General features: G+C 39.0%; 1 protein-coding gene across 1 annotated transcript in view; it reads right to left on the reverse strand.

Moving 5' to 3' along the window:
• Positions 1 to 557: 557 nt before the first annotated feature.
• Positions 558 to 18,791, reverse strand: part of LRRC56 (leucine rich repeat containing 56) — a 39,313-nt gene continuing 21,079 nt past the window's right edge. The window contains exons 5-12 of the mRNA XM_083373947.1: positions 18,459 to 18,656; positions 14,597 to 14,774; positions 8,349 to 8,546; positions 7,639 to 7,703; positions 6,732 to 6,862; positions 5,480 to 5,679; positions 3,986 to 4,337; positions 558 to 1,737 (exon numbers count right to left, since the gene is read on the reverse strand). Of these exons, the coding sequence (XP_083230073.1) occupies positions 1,545 to 1,737; positions 3,986 to 4,337; positions 5,480 to 5,679; positions 6,732 to 6,862; positions 7,639 to 7,703; positions 8,349 to 8,546; positions 14,597 to 14,774; positions 18,459 to 18,656 (1,515 nt within the window). The 3' untranslated portion in view covers positions 558 to 1,544. The remainder of the gene's footprint in view (positions 1,738 to 3,985; positions 4,338 to 5,479; positions 5,680 to 6,731; positions 6,863 to 7,638; positions 7,704 to 8,348; positions 8,547 to 14,596; positions 14,775 to 18,458; positions 18,657 to 18,791) is intronic.

Genomic DNA, 18,791 nt, shown 5'->3' on the forward strand with positions numbered 1-18,791 from the left:
TGGATTGAACAATTAATTTATAGGGTATACCTATTTTTAAGGCTAATGCTCCCACATATCATTTTGGGTACTACTTTCCTATAAAACTATATTCCAGTTATGAAATTCAGCAGGACCCCACTATGGGGTGAATAGAAGCAGAGTTTTGGAGCTTTTCGAAGACTTTTCATGGTTTACAAATATTTAAGCTTCAACATAAGAGCCTACCAAAGAGTTTATATCAACGTTATTGATATCATTATGCATTTTTAAAAATCTGAACAAAAAGGAATAGCTTATAGGTTGGATTGTTGCATAATTTATGTCTTTGTAAACCTCACTCCAAAATTGTCCAATATTAATTTTGAAAACTACAATACCTGGTTTCAAAATAGTCACAATAATAACCTATACATATTTGAGTTTCAATTCACACAAACCTTTCTTTTGTTAGCATATACACTTTGTAAGACTTGTGTGAAAAAGATACAGTATGAACTATGGCAAGTAACAAATCTCATGAATTTGCTACTTTGCTCCAAATACCACAATCAAAACAGGGCCACCTACTAGCCCTATGTGGGAGTCCCTGATTTTCATAACACCACCATCCATATTACACATCAAAGACCAAGTGAAAACTGTATCCATCTATGTGCCAATTAATAGGCAGGACTACTAGAATAGCATTGTACCTCGCACCTAAATGCTGACACTTACGAACAATGCGTTTTTCTCTGTCAATCTAAAAATGCTCTACAACTTAAGGAAATTTGAACTAAAAGTACATTTATTGTAAATAGACATGAAAAGCCTGAGGTAAATGAGTAATTGTTAGGAACCACCCACATTTGATATAAAGATATGGGTACATACTGGTCACCTGACTTGAAGAAAATACAATCTCGAGGTATGCCACACATTTCTTTCAAGACAAATAAAGTGATTTGGTCAAATGGTCCTACATTTCTTGCTATTTGGTAATTCCATGCTGAAAATTGTAACCAAGCAACATAGGTTGTTTACATTAGTTGAAGTAAAAACTAGTACCTGAAACCAAGGAGTCTGCTGGTCAAGGAACATGAAACAAAAAAAACAACATATTCTTCAGATTAAGCTGCCTATTGTTCCCAGCCTCTTAATCACTATGGGAGAAGGCTGACACTTTGGAGCTGCAGCTGAGGGAACCAGTTGTATCATCCTCCCACCAGCTGAGTCAAGGAAACCACCCTGGCTCCTGAGACCACTCAAACAGCTGTTCTAAACATCAGCGATGTAGTCACAAGCCCTTTTTCCCCTTCCTTTCAAAGGCTGCTAAAAAGGAAGGCCGCTGGGGGTGGGGGGGAATCGTTGATTCTCCACAGCAGCAGTTTAATTGGAGAGAAGTCAAGTTGTTTCTTTCAACTGCTCTGCTTGCGTAGGGGCACCGTCACCCTCAGTGATGAATCAGGCTGCTGAATCGGAGAAGCTGGCCTGTGCTGCTCCTGGGAAGACAGGAAATCAAGTACAGCTGAGAGCTTCTGAGACCTGGCAACAAGACATGCACAGCTTGTTCGGGGCATTTCCTACAACTGGGGAGCCTTGCTTTGAGCAATCATTGAGATATCTGGCCTTTTTGACAAGCTCTGCAAGGCAGCTTTGGCGGTCAGAGGGTGGACCATGTTCAGCACTGCAAATCTCTCTGGCATATTTGTGTATGAATGAGTGGCAGGTATCTGATGGGTGATTGTCTTAGGTAGGCTTCTATCCACAGTGGCTCTAAAGAGAAGAGATTCAACAAATTAGTAAGTTTATCGGACCAAATAAAGAGGAACAGATGGTCTTCTAGTCTTCTAAGTATCTCCAGTGCTTTAACTGGGTTGCTACTGAAGCCTATTTCTAAGCCCTCGTCTCCATTAAGTCATGGCAGAACATTGTCACATTGAATACTTTCCTGCCACACTATTAAAAAATTGCCGGTTGGTGGTGGGAGAGATGCATGGTTGCAATAACGTTATGTCATAGATTATTTAAAATGTTATGGGGAAAGGAAAAAAGTGACACAGGTAGTTTGTTGCGGGGGGGGGGAATCATTGTGACGGGGGGAAAATAACTGTTGAATATGAGGCATCACATTCAAATCTTTCTCCCGTGCTTAGGCATAGCTTAAATTATATTTTAACTACCAGAAAGAATAGATAACTCCCTAAAATCCCAGGGATTAAAATTTCAGCAGGTTCATCTTCTATAGTGAAGACACTTGCCAGAATATCTACAATGGGAGCCTGTGAATAGGGACCAACTCAGTCTACTCAAAGACAGGCAGTGGCCATGGGAAGGTTGCATCCTGGAGCTAAATGGGTAAGGATAGGAAAAAAAATGACCGCTTCTCTGCTCTGTCTCCGTCTCTCACAGCTGCAGAAGGAAGAACAGGTAACTTCTGTCTCCTTCCTGGGTGGGAGACTAAGGGACACCAGGTAGCAACAGCAACACTTCCAGCAAGAGAAAAACAACTTAGCTTGCAACTTAATATAAAAAATGTGTGTGTGTGTGTGTGTGTGTGTGTGTGTTAATGATTAAGGTTTTTGAACTGAGGCTGAGATGTCCCAGCTCCAAGTCAAACCTCAGCTAAGGATTCTTATTTGGCGACTTCAGGCTGGTTATCTTTTAGCCAAACTTTATAAAGGTAGTTCTTGGCTTGTGACCATAACTAAGGCTGTAATTTCAGTTGTAAATTGCGTCTGTTACTGAATGGGTCATGTAGCCACACCCAATTTTACAATCTTTTTTTCGCAGTGGTCATAAATGAATGCTGCAGTTGTATAGCAAACCCATCGTTTTTCCGCTGGAAATTGGGAGTAAACACCAGTTTTGCAAATTATAGTCACATGACTGCAGGGCATTGCAGATGGCCATAAATGCAGGCCAGTTGCAGAGATGGTGGTCATGTTTAGGTTTTAGGTTTTTAGGTTTTATTTAATTTGTATACCGCCCTTCTCCCTAGGGACTCAGGGCGGTTCACAGGGCATATATAAATTACAATACAAAAGTTAAAATAAGATTAAACCAATGCCCAGATAAAAACAATAATACAATACTAAGAACAACAATTTTAAAAGCCCATATTCCCCCATCAGGCCAGACCAGCTAATTCAAATAAGTGGGTCTTCAGGCCGCGACGGAAGGTTCGGAGGTCTGATGTCATCCGGAGCTCCACCGGCAGTTGATTCCATAGTGCCGGAGCGCCCACAGAGAAGGCCCTCCCCCTGGGGGCCACCAGTCGGCATTCCCTTACCGGAGGCACCCTGAGGAGGGTGGAGGGGAGTTGACGCCGGCAGCAGGTGGTCCCTGAGGTAACCCGGACCCATGCCATGTAAGGACTTAAAGATCATAACCAAGACCTTGTGATGGGGGGGACAGGCTAGACTTTTAAATGTAGGTTATAAATAGACTTTTTCAGGGCCCATCGTAACTTTGAAGGGTTGCTAAGTAACCTGTCATACATTGGATAATGGATAACATTGCCCCAAATTAAAACTGTGTCAATACATTTTTGGCCACTGTGATAGCATTTGGCTAGTGGTTTAAGCAAGGGATGCGGTGGCTCAGTGGGTTAGGACACTGAGCTTGTCGATCAGAAGGTCGGCAGTTTGGCGAGTCGAATCCCGAGTGCTGCATAACAGAGTGAGCGCCTGTTACTCGTCCCAGCTTCTGCCAACCTAGCAGTTTGAAAGCATGTAAAAATGCAAGTAGAAAAATAGGGACCACTACAGTGGGAAGGTAACAGCGTTCCGTGAGCCTTTGGCGTCTAGTCATGCCGGCCATATGACCACGGAGTTGTCCTCGGACAAGCGCTGGCTCTTCGGCTTTGAAACGGAGATGAGCACGGGCCCCTAGAGTCGGAAATGACTAGCACGCATGTGCGGGGGAACCTTTACCTTTACCTTTTAGTGGTTTAAGCAGGCTCAGGTATACCTAACCTGGCCCATATATAACTATGAATCAGCTTTGGGGATAAGATCCAAACCTATTTGTTGGTCCAAATGCTGCTGGTACTGAAAAGGGCCTCCTAATCTGTTTGCTGCCACAAACTGTTTCCCTCCGTGTGAAGAGTGCTGCATTAGGTGATGCATCTGGTTTTCTGTGAAGATTCAGAGCAGCAGTCCTCTCAGCCATATGCTGCACTTCCTCCCTGTTCACAACTAACGGAGGCTGCAGCTTTAATACAGCTTTTTTTGAGTGAGGTATCTTCAGGTGTCTGGTTCTCACAAGCCCAGCTGTCATGCCCATGGAGACAGGTGAAGGACACTTTGGAGGAGAAGGTTGGAGAGAGCGCTTTGCAATGCTTGGTAATGCATTTGCAAGGCTAGGTGATGAATCTGAAATGTGAGGGGAAAGCACACCATCAATTTAGCAGCAAAAACATTTCACCCAAAAAGGCTTTCAAAAGATTGCTGAGTTCTGTAAGAGAAACTTACCAGGATGGAAAGAATGGCATGAATTCCCAACTTTAATAATTCCAAAGCTCTAAAGGAATGATTAATTTTATATGCAGCTCTCAATTTCAGTGCAATATATGTCTTCTCTGAATATTTTAGATAGCTTAATAACAGGGAATATCTATACATTTGCAGGTCTGTAAATAGCACTTTTTTAAGAATTGTTGAGCACCGGCCCCTAGAGTTGGAAACGACTAGCACGCATGTGCGGGGGAACCTTTATCTTTTTTTTTTTTTTACCGAATAGCTGCTTCTGCCACATTTTTAGTGGGTACTAAGCAGAACTTGAGAACCAATTTGATGTAGTGGTTAAGGTATCAGGTCAGAAACTGGGAGACCAAGAGTTCTAGTCCCACCTTAAGCACAAAAGCCGCCTGGGTAACTCTGGGCTAATCACTTTCTCGTGACCGTAGGGAGAAAGCAATGGGAAGTCACTTCTGGAAAACTGCAGGGACTTGTCCAGGCAGTCTGAGAATCACACACAGTTGAAAGAAACACAATAGCACAGCTTAAAAATCTTTTGCTTAGGCTAGAATTTGAGTAATAAATTTCTATGTAATTTCACTATGATTAAAGGAGTTATGTGCCAAGTCTGTTCAGATTCTCAACGTATCTCTCAGCAACTATCTTAAACACTTTGTGCACCGTGCTAAACCATTTAACAACTGCAGACCATGAACTACACTACTGTGGCTGGGTTTACACAGCAAAGAGTTGGGTCGTCTCTGTGGCTTGCCTGTTAAATCTTTTTGGTAACATCTGAAAAGTTCTAAATTATTTGCATCCCAAAATGCTGATCAATACCTGTAGTGAGACAGGAGAACTGCAGAAGTTGCTGCTGCTATTGTTTCTAACACACTATAAATTCCATACCTTTTTTTTCTTCCTCACTCCCTCACAGTGAGCTAAGAATACCTTCTCCTTTTCCTCAGCATTTGCTTGCCTTAATGATACCACACTCTAATCTTTAAATATCACATATACAAATGGCACTCCAGTTTGCCCTCTTAGTTGTATAATACCTGATGACAACTGAGAAAGATGGTGACCAGAAGAAGCTTCTGACGAGATCATTTGTGTGATGTCCTGAAAGGCTCCTTTGAAATCTTCATCACAGCTGTCACTCAGGCTGCAGCCTTTTTCTTCCTCTTCCCCTTCTTCATCACTGTGTGTTATTTTCAGCAGCTGGGGAGATTTCGCCCCTTGGAGGGCTTGCAAGTGTCTGCAAGAGATTTACTTTTTGATTAGATGCCATCCTGCCCAAATTTTTATAAAATACTGCACATAAAAATATATATTAATATCCAACTTACATTATGTGTCATATACCTTTAAACTGAAATAATACCAGAAGGAAAAAAAATCCAGGGTAATGCTTTCATTATGAACTTTGCCCCATGCTATGCTCTAAAAAAATCACCCCAAATTAGATTTTACAGCATTTACAGGAAAATAATCACATTCAGTCTTTAGCAAATCTTTCTTGAGAAAAAAAAATGCCACAAAAAAACTTCAGGACTTATCTCTGACAGTGTTGTTTTTGTCTTTCTTCTAATCTGACACCAGTGCAGACCCCTCACCCACCCATCTTATTCTTCTCAAGAAAACTAGTCCTAAAATCCTAATTATGTTTTTTTTCTTAATTTTGTAACCACTGATGTTGGCACAGTAATTCCTCATAGTGAGCATGACTGAGGGCTGTAACATTAAACAAACCATGATATGCAGATTTGTTATTGCCATGAATTTGCTCTTCTAAATAATAAACTGTTGATTGTATTATACCACCAATACAGAAAAGACAATAGCTTAAAAGCGGAAAATCAGATACGATAGCAAAAGCATGAACTGAAGTGGGTGTCTTTATTTTTTAATAGACAACTATCTATGTAGAAATTCTTAACAATTTTTATTTGATTTCTCTTCCTTTGTAAACTATAAACGCTGAATGAAAATAAGAGGAAAAATGAATGACAGGTCCTGAGCATGGCCACAAAATGGCTGACATGCTTATGACAATGAAAACAAGAGAAAGCACAACTTTTTTTCCCCCAAACAGATAACCTAGAATAGCTATTAAAGGATAGACTTTTCATGGAGTTTCATAGTAATAATCCCCAATCAAAACATTCCTAATCTTTGTCTTTCCATAGGCTTCATGGTGTGACACAATGCAACTGTTCATCATCAAGGGGAGATTACGTTCACTTGCTGATTAATCTTGGGAAACTCTAAAAATTTCTGCTTAATAATGGACTAAATTTTGGCTCTTACTGGTAATGATGTTCTTGCAAGACTTTCAGCTCGGCAAAGATGTCTTTCTCATTTACACTGCCAGTTTCTTCAAAATCATAATTATGTTCTGACAGATGACACAGTGGCTGGAACAGATTTGTTACTGTAGACTACGATATTAGAGAAATTATATAAAATATATCTGCATCCACTGAAAATAATTAATTTTGCCAAGGATTATTTTTTAAAAAATTTATTTCATAGTCTTCCCATCATGGCCAATGTTTATTGTACCAACACAGACCACCTGCTGTTGTGCCACAGTGACTGGAGGTAAGAGGGGGATCCTGACATACTATTGCAAAGCAAAAGTGCAGGATCAGGCAATATTTCAACCCAGCTCCGTTTGTTGTTTGTCTCCTGGTGAAGGCTTAGAAGCATTTTTCTCTATATATCAGATGTGTTCCTTCCCTTGAAATGTCCCTAACAGCTTTCCCACTTTGCTTTCACAAGTATGAGTCTCCATGGTGAGTGAGAAGGTTTGCCAGAAACCCATTCATATATCAAAAGGAAAAGGCTGATAATTTAATTAGCCAACACACCCTAAGAAGAAGCAGAAAACTTTATGGGGGCTTTTTAGCTCTAGAAGCAGACTGAGAAGCATGTACTAAACCTTTACGTTTATTCTGAGCTCACTTAAATGTATACAATTCTGTAGCTCCAACAGCAGTGCTGGGATTCAGCCAGTTCGTACCAGTTCGGCAGAACCGCCAGCTAATTTTTTGTTGCCCAGGCCCAGAATGGACTTCCGGAAGTGGCATCCACACAGAGAACCGGTTGTTGACATATTTGAATCCCACCACTGTCCAACAGGCTTACTCTTCTTACATGACAACCCGCTTCTAACCTTCCCTCCCTTCAAGAATGTACTTATAAAGAAACTTACACCTAATTTCTGTCTTCGTGCATGAAGAGCTTTGATGGGGTTCCCACATATAACTCTGCTGAAACCTGTCAAAAACAAATTTTAAAAAGTGTCCTAATTTATAATTTCATATAAATTTCATATGCTTAAAAAACTCTTTTTGTTGCAAAAACTTCATATACAAGCTTATAGGCAATTATGTTTTCTCCGTATTTAGAAAGAGATATTCAGAAAAAAAATAAACCAGCTTTCTATTTTGGTCAGTTGTTACTCTAAACCACAGAAAAAACGCATTTGTGAGCTGAGGTAGGATTAGTAGGAATGGGCAAAATGCTCAAAAGTATCTTCACTCATTCAGCTTAAGATAGCACGATAGTCAAACTGACTTTGGGAAAAAAAAGTGTCAGAAATTTCATTATCTGTGCAGCAAAAGGTTTGAGAACAGCCAACCACAATGCAGAGATTACGTGACCGAACATAATCTCTAATGTTAACATAAAACTGAATCACTCTCTTTAACACGTGTTCACTTCCCAATTTCAGTTACAGAAAAATTTCTGCAAAAGCAAGCCTATCTAAATCTTTGTGTACATATATTTACCATAAGCACATAAATACACAGATCATCCCAGCATTTTTATCAATTCCATTCTTGCTTGCTTCCACGTGTTCTGTCAAGGAGAGGCTGGAGGATAGGAAATGGGCAAGAAAAGCGCCCGGTGTTTCATTACCATGGGTCAGGTCACTTGAATCATCATCAGGCAATATCTCATCATAGATGGTGGATTCCAGGAGAGTGCTACAGCCAGAAAGCAAATGAGCACTGGGAGATCTCTGGAGAGGCTGAGGTCTGGAACCTAGCAAAAAATGAGTTGCAGCAGGCCGTAGAGCAGAGCCCAGCCTTCTCGTTAGGAGTCCTAACTGAGAATCTAAACCGAAGAAGGGCAAGGGTTGGGAGAAGAACGACAACATGATACTGTAACATGAATATGCTATAAGTGTCCACTTGAGAGAAGCACAGAAAACAAATGATATGTCCCTAAATTAAAGTAATATTCCCACTAGAAGGTTGTAGCAAAATATTTCTGTACTGTTGCCAAGAAAACTACCATGGATTCATCCATAACTACACTAAACGTTAGGTTCAATGCAAAAGAAACTTTGTTAAGCTAACATCAGGAACACCGTTAATCACAATTCTTTGTGCAAATGTATTAACTCGTGTCAGCGATTATTCAGGTCAGCATGCAATAGAGTGCAATCGTTCATAAAGAGCATTGCAATATAAGGATTTTAAAAAACAAAAAAACATGCATACATATACATGATATGATACCTGAAATATTAAATAAGGAACTCATCCCTGAATTGCATTACCCTGCTTTCATTCTGTGTCCTTGAGCTGAGAAATTATGGCAGCCTAAGTCACACTGCCCTGCCCCCCCGCACTCCCCAGTTTCCCTTAATATGCAGGATGAGGACTGTGCTGTACTATCTGTATTGCTTCTGCACAGGGCAATAACTTGCCATTTTCTCTGCCTGAAATTTGAATGTCACTTACTACAGGAAAAGCTGCCAGCAATCACCTGCAGGGATACATGCTGGGATGGTGGTGTAAAATCTGGCCTTTACATCATCCATTCAACTGTTTTCCTACTGATCTCCCCAAAGAACTGTTAACTTATCAACCTAAAAACCAGCAGATGGCAGCAAAGAGTCCTCTCTTAACAGCAAGGTAGTGGTTGCGTCCATTTGTGCAGTATAGATGTGTTTTTGGAGCCAGAGTTCAAAGTGGGGGTTTTGTGAGTCTGTGGGAGAGGTGTTCAGCTTTCAGAATATTGTCATAATTTCTCCAGAATGACTGACCTCTCAACCAATTGATTAACTATTTGATGACAGCAAAGTCAAGAGCATTATGTCTATCTTGGCTGCAATCTAGTGGTAATTTTGAGTTGTGCAGCCAAGATGCAGTTGCTGCTAAATACTGCTGAAGAACCAGAGTTTGAGAAATCACTTTATTGATTCTGGTATCAAATTTAGGTATACATATTCAGAAGGATAAAAGGGGGAAAAATGTCTGCCTATGTTGAACCCTATCTGTACCAGGTTTCACTCTCTGGAGGACTGAACTTTTTAAAGGAACATTCCACAAACAAGAGGAGCCAGGCCTTCCCTAAGAAGAGCAATTGCTGTACTGGCAAAATAATTCAATTACATTTCCCATTTATTTATTTATTTATTTATTTATTTATTTATTTTTTTTATTAAATTTATATACCGCTCTTTCCTGAAGGACTCAGGGCGGTTTACAGGGCATTTAAAACATCCAATACAAAAGTTAAAAACAAATTAAAAAAGATTAAATCATCCCTAGAATTAAAAACCCCAGTAAAAAATTCTCAGCCTGGGCCGGAGAGCTCAAAGAGCCAGGTTTATTGCCTTAAGCAGGGTACAGGATAGTGAATTTCAGGTCTCCCGACACTCTAAAGATCCGGGGGTGATTAACCTGGCAATGGGGTCAGGAGCCAGGGTTCTGCTCTTCCTTACAGCCAAAACAGCACAGCAGAACAGGTGCCAAAGCCACAGACTGGATGAAAGAGGGCAGTCCTACACCTGTTGGGATAATGGTAGTCAAGCATATAGCTCCCCCCTACCCATGTCCCCTTACACCATCTCTTCCATGCTCCACGGGATGTTTCAGATTTTTTCCCGGGGAAAATGCTATTTTCATGCCAGAACATCTTGCACCAGCTTCAGCCTCCCTAAGCAGTAGGCAGATTGCCTACTACGGGATGGAAACTCCATTATGAGGACATATCTTCAACAAATTGTAAGGTATGGAATATCTTCATGCCATGATATGTAGGCTCTGTGGATAGCAGAAGGTGGATATATACATGGTATTGCATGAGGGAAATGCCTCTATTGCCATATCTGTATTGATTTTTTAAAAACCAAAATAAAGATACTTTCGTAGCCTTGCTGACTCCCTAGAGTTACTCAAGCCAGAAGGGCAAAAAAGAAAAAAGCATGTATTTTAAGAGCAGTGGGACACAAAACAACCTACACAACATAAGCACGGGCGTTTCAAGGGCTTCAAGTAATAAAATCGTTCAAGTGGCACTCTAAGCGTTGTGACTGGATTTTTGTCTTGTATCTTGCCTTACTGTTTTAATTCCCTTCTTTACCTATATAGCAATTACTATTTCCTCTGGCCGGATCGGGTAATATTTGGGGATGGAGTACTGGGAAACAGTAAAATAAAGCCGGAATGTAAGCAGAGCACAATGCTTACTAAAGGACTAGTCCAATCAGCTCTGCTGTAGCCGAGATGATGGGGAGTGCTGTCAGAGCTCTGCAACTGGGTTGCTGCTGGTGCTGCTGGCAAGTAAGCATTCGGAATTGATTGGCACGAGCCAAGCATCCTTCATTAAAAGGTTGAAACGGCCAAACAAACTCTACAATGTTTAGTGGAGCTATTTCAAAGGGTCCCTTGCTCACCTGCCCCCATAGTTCTTTATGCATTCAGACAATACTTCCATTAAGTCTGCCAATTAAAGCAGCTAGGCACATACACACAGATGGAGGTCATTGGTGAAAGTCATCAAAGCGGATGCCCAGACTCTTCTGGAACATGAGCTCGCTTAATTTTCCAACAAGTGTGCTTTGTGAAGCACTCGTCAAATGCTTTTCCTAACCTTACTAGCTATTCTCCGGCTGCCTGCAAATAAAACTCTGTATTTGTTTGCTGAGGTTTTAATGTATATACTACAGGGTGAGTTTAAGAAACTGATTGGCTGTGTCTGTCTGGTTGCTTGGTTGTCTGCAGAGCATTGGTTGTGTTTTGTTAGTGGGCTGTTAGTACATTTATTTAAATAGTTGCATTGCTGGCAAAAATGCAGTTGCAGGTGGCATGGTGTCTTTGGACTTACTGTTTTAATATTAATCAATGCCATTCATGCAGTCATATAGCACTAGGACCTTTTTGCACTCACCAGGAACCACAATCCACCAGTAATACTTGGAAGCATTTAAAGAAACCCTATAGATGAAAATTGGAAATGAAATTATGCTTGGTGCCAATGAGACTAGGAAGGTGGGAGATGCTAATTAACCACTAACGGACAAATGCTGAGGACAGATTCGCTTTTTGTCTTATACATTATGCATGATCTAACATGGTAAGAATAAAAAGTTATTTGTTCTATTAGAGTTGCCTCTCATTTATACACTTATATGTTTGCCTGCAAATCAGGGTGGAGTCGGGGTAATGCAAAGGATTACAGGGTTAGTTGAAAGAAAATATGTTTGCCAACACATCCCCTAGTTCCAAATATTCCACAAATTGGTTGGCCAGTAGCATTATGTGTGGTTTGCTATCCCACCCACTTTTGTGGTTTTTTTCAGTGAAAACCAAAGCATCCCAGAACATTTTGAATTCCATCCCAAAGGAATACTCAAGCTGATCCAGTTTTGCTTTGCCAGAATGAAACTAATTCAAAACATTCTGTAAAGCTTGCCAGGTGGGATTATTTTTCTTAGTTCAAAAGAAAAGAATTTGTCTCTATCACAGTTAATCCTACTTAAGAGCTAGAGAACTTTTTTTAAAAAAGAACATTTTCCTCAAAAAGAATAGCACAAAATCAGGATTCATTGTAAGCAATTTAATTAAAAGAGTTACAACAGTCCTCATTAGAAGACTACTGCTCTAAGCTATTCCATCATAGGTCAAAAGCCACCTCAAGATAGTCTTAAGCAAAAAGAAAGGATGGTGGCAACAGACCCACGTCTTCTAAAACAAGCTTGAACTGAACAGTTAAGAAATGAAAAGCAGTTTGAGAAATGCTGAAATCTTGGCCTGTCTGTTGCTCCCAATCTTCAGCCTCAAATTAGCAAAATGTGTACAAATGCATTTGGGGATATTGAAGAAGAAAAAAATAGCATGTTGAAAAAGAATCCAGTATCTTCCCATCAGTTCCACGCCTCCACTTGAAAGGACAGTAGAGATTTCAATCCTGGTGAACAATTATTTGGTTAATGATTATATATTAGGACAGATTTTTATTCTCTGTTTGCTATTAGGCAGTCACCAAGAATGTTATGGTTATTTCCAAGCATTAATCCATATGAGAGGCAGACAGTGGAATTAACTAACTATAACCCTTGAAATAATTTGCATTCTGTCCTAAATGCAACTATAAAATATAAAATGGTTTATCCAGTGAGATGCCCAAGAAAATGAAGAGTGGGTTATTAGACTTAATCAGCCTATGAAGAAGCCAATTTAAGATGCTAAGATCCAAGGAGTAGCCGAATTTAAAAGATATGCTACCCATCAGCCTCCGGCTGATTTGCGGGAAAATCAAACATAAGCAGCCAGGATGGCAGAACCAGTAGGAAATAATCAGGAGATTTGAAAGGAAGAAGAATCTCATACTGAAGAATCTTCAGTCTCAAAAGAGCAGATTGAAATCAGATTTGGGAATGTGTGAGATCTCACTACAGCACACCAGATCAGTTCCTGAGGAGACTGGTGGCTAAGACAACTCTCAAGCAAAAGAGGCATATGGGGCGTATGCTCATACAAGTCATTTTCATTTAGCGACTGCCTCCCTTAGTGACCATTCAGAGTTATGACAGTGATGAAAAAATAACTTTGTGACCAATCCTTGCATGTATGACCTTCACAGGTCAGTAAAGCAAAGGAAAGCTGAAGGAAGATCATAAGCATAGTCATGGTTTCACTCAGTGACCACTCCACTTAATGATCTACCTGTGGTCCCAAATCTGGCCACTAAATGAGGACTAACTTTACTAATCATTCTATGAAAAAACAGAACTGCTTCACTCCAGTCCTACAGGAATATTCCTACTATGAATTTGGGGGGAAATAGTTTGTAGAAATTATAGAAATGTCAATGATTTCTTTTTCTTTTTAAAGGGTTCTAGAACAATTTTGTAGGTGGAAGACTATTATATATATTCAGAGATAAGACAAGAAATTTGGTGGCAAAATTTTAAAAAATCAGGTTCGGCTTATCCATGCATAGGCTTATCCACCAGTATGTATAGTAAGACTTTTTAAAAGTTCCCATGTACGGAATCTTTATGGATAAGCCCCTCAGATAGACCAACCCTTCAATTTTTAGTCAAAATACTATGAAAAATCAGGGTCAGCCTATTTGCAGTGGCATATTTTTCATGGTATTTTGCTTTAAAGTTGAAACGTTGGCTTATATGCAGATGGACTTATAAGTGAGAATATATGGTATATTTGAATGTTTACCTGTGTTTAATTTCACATATAATTAGAAAGCATTATTTTTAATTGTCTATGGTCATCCTTACTTCTGTGTCCAATATTATGCCACACAGGACTCAATTTATGCAAATGTACTGCATTTATAGCACATCTTTTCTCTGAGAGCTCAAAGTAGCTTATATGCACATATCTCCTAGCATAATATATACATTTATTTTATAAGATGTGATAGGCTGAGAAACAAAAACCTGCCGAAAAGGGCCCTATGGCAACATAAACCTAGTCTGGTCCAAGTCCAATACTACTTTGGCATTTTTTCCGGAAAAATGTAAAATTAATGGGATTTTCCCACCTGTGATTCTTATAAAATAGCAGAATGGCCTGGAGGTATCCATATTCCAGGATATCCATAGAGTCTACATGTTGGTGTTCTGATTTTTGTTTTTGCATAGTTTATATTTTAGTACTTAAAAGCACAGTTTTATTGCTACCCAAAGTTTAGCTTTACCCAAGGTCATTTCTTTACACAATCAAATGATACTTAATTTTATTGTATGCTACGCAGAGTCCCTTTATGTGAGGGGTGGCCTAATAAATGTGACAAATAAATACATATATCCTATTCTTGCTAATTATAATCAGTTTGTGTATGTATGCACAGATATTCCTTCCTATTATTGGTCATCAAACAAAGTCTTACAAAATAATTTAGCAGACCTGAACCTGAAGCCTCCTCAAATAAACTTCCTTCTTTGATTGATTCCTTGACAATAAACCAGTCCTTATTCATTTTGCATGGAAAAGGAATAGCAGTTTGATTTGCTGGTATTTCATCCAAAAATTTTAAATGAGGGATAAGTTTTTTCACTTCAACTCTGTAATTGTAACCTGGGTCCTAGAAAAAAAGTCCCAGAGAAAAGAATGCCTTCAGTTATTTTGATCACATTTATAGGAAACAATCCGAGAAACAGGTAAAATTGGAAAATAAATATAAATGTAACAATAGCTAAACTTCTTATAAGATTAGCACTTTTTGTAATCATAATAAATAAAACCCAAGCACTATTTAGTTTCAGATACACTAAACATGCATCCCATGTAAATATATTAAATTTCAACTGACTTATTTAATCAACAGTATTTGTTGTTGTTGTTAGCTGCGAAGTTGTGTCCGACCCATCGCGACCCTATGGACAACGTTCCTCCAGGCCTTCCTGTCCTCTACCATCTTCTGGAGTCCATTTAAGCTCACGCCTACTGCTTCAGTGACTCCATCCAGCCACCTCATTCTCTGTCGTCCCCTTCTTCTCTTGCCCTCAATCTTTCCCAGAATTAGGCTCTTCTCCAGTGAGTCCTTCCTTCTCATTAGATGGCCAAGGTATTTGAGCTTCAACTTCATGATCTGGCCTTCTAAAGAGCAGTCGGGGTTGATCTCCTCTAGGACTGACCGGTTTGATCGCCTTGCAGTCCAAGGGACTCACAGGAGTCTTCTCCAGCATCATAGTTCAAAGGCCTCAATTCTTTGGCATTCAGCCTTTCTTATGGTCCAACTTTCACTGCCATACATTGCAACTGGGAAGACCATAGCCTTGACTATACGCACTTTTGTTGACAGGGTGATGTCTCTGCTTTTTAGTGTGCTGTCTAGATTTGCCATTGCTTTCCTCCCCAGGAGCAAGCGTCTTTTAATTTCTTGGCTACAATCCCCATCTGCAGTGATCTTGGCGCCCAGGAAAATAAAATCTGTCACTACCTCCATTTCTTCCCCATCTATTTGCCAGGAATTGAGAGGGCCGGATGCCATGATCTTGGTTTTCTTAAAGTTAAGTTTCAAGCCAACTTTTGCACTCTCCTTCTTCACCCGCAACAAGAGGCTCTTTAGTTCCTCTTCACTTTCTGCCATTAGAGTGGCAGAACAGTATTTAGATAACCATTAAACAAATTGCTTTTGGGATCTACTGTCAACTTTTTAATATCTACTTTTCTTCTCTCCCAGATTTTTCTACCGCCTCTTTTTTACCATCTCCATCACATGATATATTACTGTTAAATTTGTTTTATGTTCCAATTAGCACATTTAGATAAGATAGTGTCTGCTACCAGAGGTTTATGTCATTTATCATTCAGACTGGTCTGGGTTTCTGCCTCCCAATTGTCTGGTAATGACCACAAGAAAAACCTGTATCTTTTAAAAAGCCAAATTAGCTGCTACAGGGGCCTGATTAATGTTGAGACTCTGCAGATCACCTTTACTCACAACCACAGTTTACTGACAAACAAACAAAATAGCCATGCAATTGCCCCTTCAGTGACTATTATCATTATCCAGTATTTGGCCCTAATGTTAGATAAAATAAATCTAATGACCTGTAGTGGATTGTCTATACTAATTACTCTAATACTAAACCATTCCAAGGATGACCATGAATTCAAAGATGATTAAGCTTTAATTAAAGGAAATTGCAGTCATCTTTTTTGTCTGTCTTCCTTTTGCTAGCCCTCACAATCCTTGTCCCTGATCTAAAAAAGTACACCAATCTTTGATCTAAAGCAGGGGTCTCCAAACTTGGCCGCTTTAAGACTTGTGGATTTCAGTTCCCAGAATTCCCCAGCCAGCATGGGGACTAACTGTAAAAAAAATATGAAATGTGTGAAGGTGACAATGGGGAAAGAGTAACAGATGTCCTGAAGGGGCTGAAGCTATAGAAACAAGCTCTCTTTGTGATAATCACATCTAGCTACTTGAGCAAACTATACTGTATTTCTGTTTCAGGTAGAAGGACATAAAATAAAATATTTCAAATTAAAAGAGAGATCTTGATTAAAACACTGGAATATAGATGACAGACTCCCTTTCTTTGGAAGTGTCCAAATAGAAGCTGGGTAGACACCTATCATAAAAGTGGTGGAGCAGATTTCCTCAATTAGCAAGCTACTTTGACTAGAGACCTTTGAAGTTCCTTCAATTTCACAATTCCTACAAAAGCCTTCTGTAATCAAATATTTTCAGATGGTTTCAACTAAAACTTTTTCTGATTTCAAGCCAGTGATCAGAAATGTTTTAGTGAGTCATGCATTGAGTAGAGGTTAGATTAGATGACATCTAAGGTACCTTTTAACTCTATGATCTTATGTGGAAATTGTAATTCCAAACACTTGGAGAATGCCAGGTCAGGAAAAAGTTTTTTAAGATAAGAAAAACAGTACTAACAATAAAAATGGATAAAAGCCCAACTCAAAATCCAGTAAATAATTACAATTACTAATTTTTCTAAAATACAAAGCTCATAAAACTAGATACTAAATTGGCTGAAAAGAGCCACAATGCTTTCATAAAGGAAGATATTTCATTATAATTGTCGAGACACAATTTTTATCTATTAGCAATTTCTTCAAAAGTCATAAACACACAAACATACACATATATGAACACAACACACACACACGAAAATACTGAGCCTTGTATTATTGATTTGAATAGACAGTAGACTCACATGGAAGATCCTAATATAGCTTAGACTCAGGCAATTTAGAGGTGTTCAGGTAATAACATGCAATTAACTGGGGCCATTATTCAAGTGAAATAACATTACAATTACATGCTTTATACATATATGCTGAAGTTTACCGTGTTTATTATTGTTTTTACTACTGTTCTGTTTTTTACAGGGAGTTTAATGTAATGAGTAAAAAAAAATCACCCTAATTCTGAGTTTCTAAATAGTCATCAAAAACCACTCCAAAAGAACATCTATTTTAATAAATGTAACTGGATATTAAAGAAAAAGTAATCTTATCTACCTCACATTTGTAATGTGCCACTTGCTTATTCATCTGCAATGAATAGCAGTTCTCCCTGGGAAAGAATGAGAAGAGCCAGGCACATCTAGCAAACACACTGAAATTGATGAAAAAGAATTCTGGCCGCAACTGCCATTTGATTGATACAGAAAAAAATGAGTTGCCAAGTGATTTAGGAAGATTGCATTGAATGCAAGATATAACCTTAACCCGGTTTCAAATTAGAACCCTCGATCAAAACTCTATATCATCTTTTTATTATACTTCAGTTTGTTCTGCTTGATTGCATGACGTATTGTGCATACAAAAATACATTCTGCTTTGCTTCAGACATGGCAGTCTCCCCATGGCATTGCAAACTCTTGAGAATTACAGAACTCATTTGCAAGGCCACAAAGGAACTTCAATAGTAGAAATGAAGAAAATTGTTTTAAAAAGGGGTGATTTTTAGTACACATCTCTCTTTGCTGTTTCAAAATATGATCATATGAAACGACCACAAGCTGTACTGATTTCACTACAGTTTCTCCTAGCAGCTATGCTGTTACTGCACAGTGTTCTGAGTTCAGAATGCTGAGTAAAGTGCTAGATATCTCCCAAGATTAATGATTTGAAGTATAAGTCTTCTTTTCTATATTAGAGTTATAGTATGCCACTTACCTACTCATCTGGGTTGAGAAACAGTTCCTCTAAGGCAAAATTCACAAAGATAACTCTGCTACATTAAACCACAGCCTTAATTCATGATAGCATTGAGATAAATCAGCAAGATACACACCTCTGAAGATTGTGGGCTTGGCTTCAAGCAAATAAGATTTCCCTCTATTGTAAGATTGGTCAGCTTAGTACACAGCCTCAAGTATTGAATCTGACTAAGATCTTCAATGTTGTTTCCTTCTAAATCTAGAATTTCGAGGTTCTCCAGCAGGCTAACCTGACTTAAGTCACCAATATTGTTGTAGGCTATGTAGAGCTCCTAAAGAAAATTGAAGGACTCTTTCAATATTAAGGTGAAATGTAATATATTAAATAAAAATAATAAGGAACAATTAAGACATAATAGTAAAAGGAAGTCTCACAGACTTTCTTATAGATAAGCAGCATGCACTTC

This window comes from Vipera ursinii (genome assembly GCF_947247035.1).
Source record: "Vipera ursinii genome assembly, chromosome: 1".
Classification (NCBI taxonomy): domain Eukaryota; kingdom Metazoa; phylum Chordata; class Lepidosauria; order Squamata; family Viperidae; genus Vipera; species Vipera ursinii.